At 48.5% G+C, this 1,504-nt stretch overlaps 1 protein-coding gene across 1 annotated transcript in view; it reads left to right on the top strand.

Moving 5' to 3' along the window:
* Nucleotides 1-1,275, top strand: part of LOC103803423 (pumilio homolog 1-like) — a gene marked incomplete at both ends in the record, with an annotated part of 8,218 nt that extends 6,943 nt beyond the window's left edge. The window contains one exon of the mRNA XM_009075976.1: nucleotides 1,083-1,275. Coding sequence (XP_009074224.1) covers nucleotides 1,083-1,275 — 193 coding nt within the window. The remainder of the gene's footprint in view (nucleotides 1-1,082) is intronic.
* Between the last annotated feature and the right edge of the window lie 229 nt (nucleotides 1,276-1,504).

Here is a 1,504-nt window from a genome sequence, read left to right as displayed (position 1 = left end):
TGCTGCTGTGTGCTTCCAGCCATTTGACCATGAAGGCTGAGCTCTTCAAAGGCTCAATATTCTCCCTTTTTATGATGAGTAAAACAGTGCTTCAATCCTTAGGGACATGAGGGAAGTGTAACATTAATGAGAATCAGGAGAAGTGTGGTCTTCATGTTGTTATTTCAGGTTGTTCCTCCCTGCCTTGCCTTGCTCTTTTTTCCTAAGCTTCTTTCCAGATGGAGTGTTAATTAGTGTAGGATATCCCCTGGGCTGAGCAAACCACTGGGTGATTCCATGAGTCAGGCAGGGAAGTGGAAGATGAGACCAGCACAACTCCCCATCCCCTTTCATGTATCCTACTTAGCTTGGCTCTCCAGAGAGCAGAGACCAGTCATTAATATCTTCAGGAACTTTGTAACTTCTCTGCATTTGCTGAGATCTTTCATTCCTGAACACGCAATTCCCTGTTGTACTAACCTTAGCTCTCCATTCCCATCATGTTCCAATATGGAGAAAACCAAATCAAACCATTCCTCTGCTTCTCCAATGGGCAGTGTGGGAATGGACACTGATCTCATGCAGCAGCATTGGAAAACTGTACAAATTGGGTGAAATAAACCCTGAACTGGTCCATTTCCCAGGTTGGAAATGACCTTTGAGATCATAAAATCATCAAGGTTGGAGAAGACCTCTAAGATCATCAAGTCCAACACTTAACCTGGAACTAGATCCTCCAGTGCCTCCAGGCACCTCTTCAACACCTCCAGGGCTGGTGACTCCACCACCTCCCTGGGCAATACTCCAGTGCCTGAACACCCTGACAGGGAAAACATTTCTCCTAACATCTAATCTGAGTCATCAAGTCCAACCTATGACCTAACCCCACCACGTCAGCTAGACCATGGCACCAAATGCCACATCCATTGCCACCAAGTACCAAAATCCCACTCAGATCCCAAGTTCTGCTCTCCTGTTCCACGTTACTGAACCCAACCAACACCTTTCTCTGTCCCAAACCACCTACCCTTGCTGGGATTGGATGAGAGAAGCCCAGAGGAGATGCTCCTTGCTCATAGCTTGTGCTGGTTGTGTTGTTGCAGCAACGTGGTGGAGAAGTGTGTGACCCACGCGTCGCGCACGGAGCGCGCGATGCTGATCGACGAGGTGTGCACTATGAACGACGGCCCTCACAGTGCCTTATACACCATGATGAAGGATCAGTATGCCAACTATGTGGTGCAGAAGATGATCGATGTGGCAGAGCCAGCGCAGAGGAAGATTGTCATGCACAAGGTAAGCAGCTGCCATCGAGTGAGAAGGAGGGAGAAGCTTGGCACTGTCACGCTGCATGAGGACAGAAAATGAGGCAGAGGTTTGTTGTTTCCAGGAGTTTCCTAGTGTTGGGGTTGAGGAGTTCAGGAGAAGCTGAAATATGAAAGTCATAGAACAGTTTGGGTGGAAGGGAGTGTCAGAGCTGATCTTGTTCCACTCCCTGCCATGGGCAGGGACACCTTCCACCAAC

The sequence above is a fragment of the Acanthisitta chloris genome, unplaced genomic scaffold, assembly GCF_000695815.1.
Source record: "Acanthisitta chloris isolate BGI_N310 unplaced genomic scaffold, ASM69581v1 scaffold33225, whole genome shotgun sequence".
Lineage (NCBI taxonomy): Eukaryota > Metazoa > Chordata > Aves > Passeriformes > Acanthisittidae > Acanthisitta > Acanthisitta chloris.
Note: the sequence above shows the minus strand (reverse complement) of the source record. Positions and strands in the feature narration are given on the sequence as shown.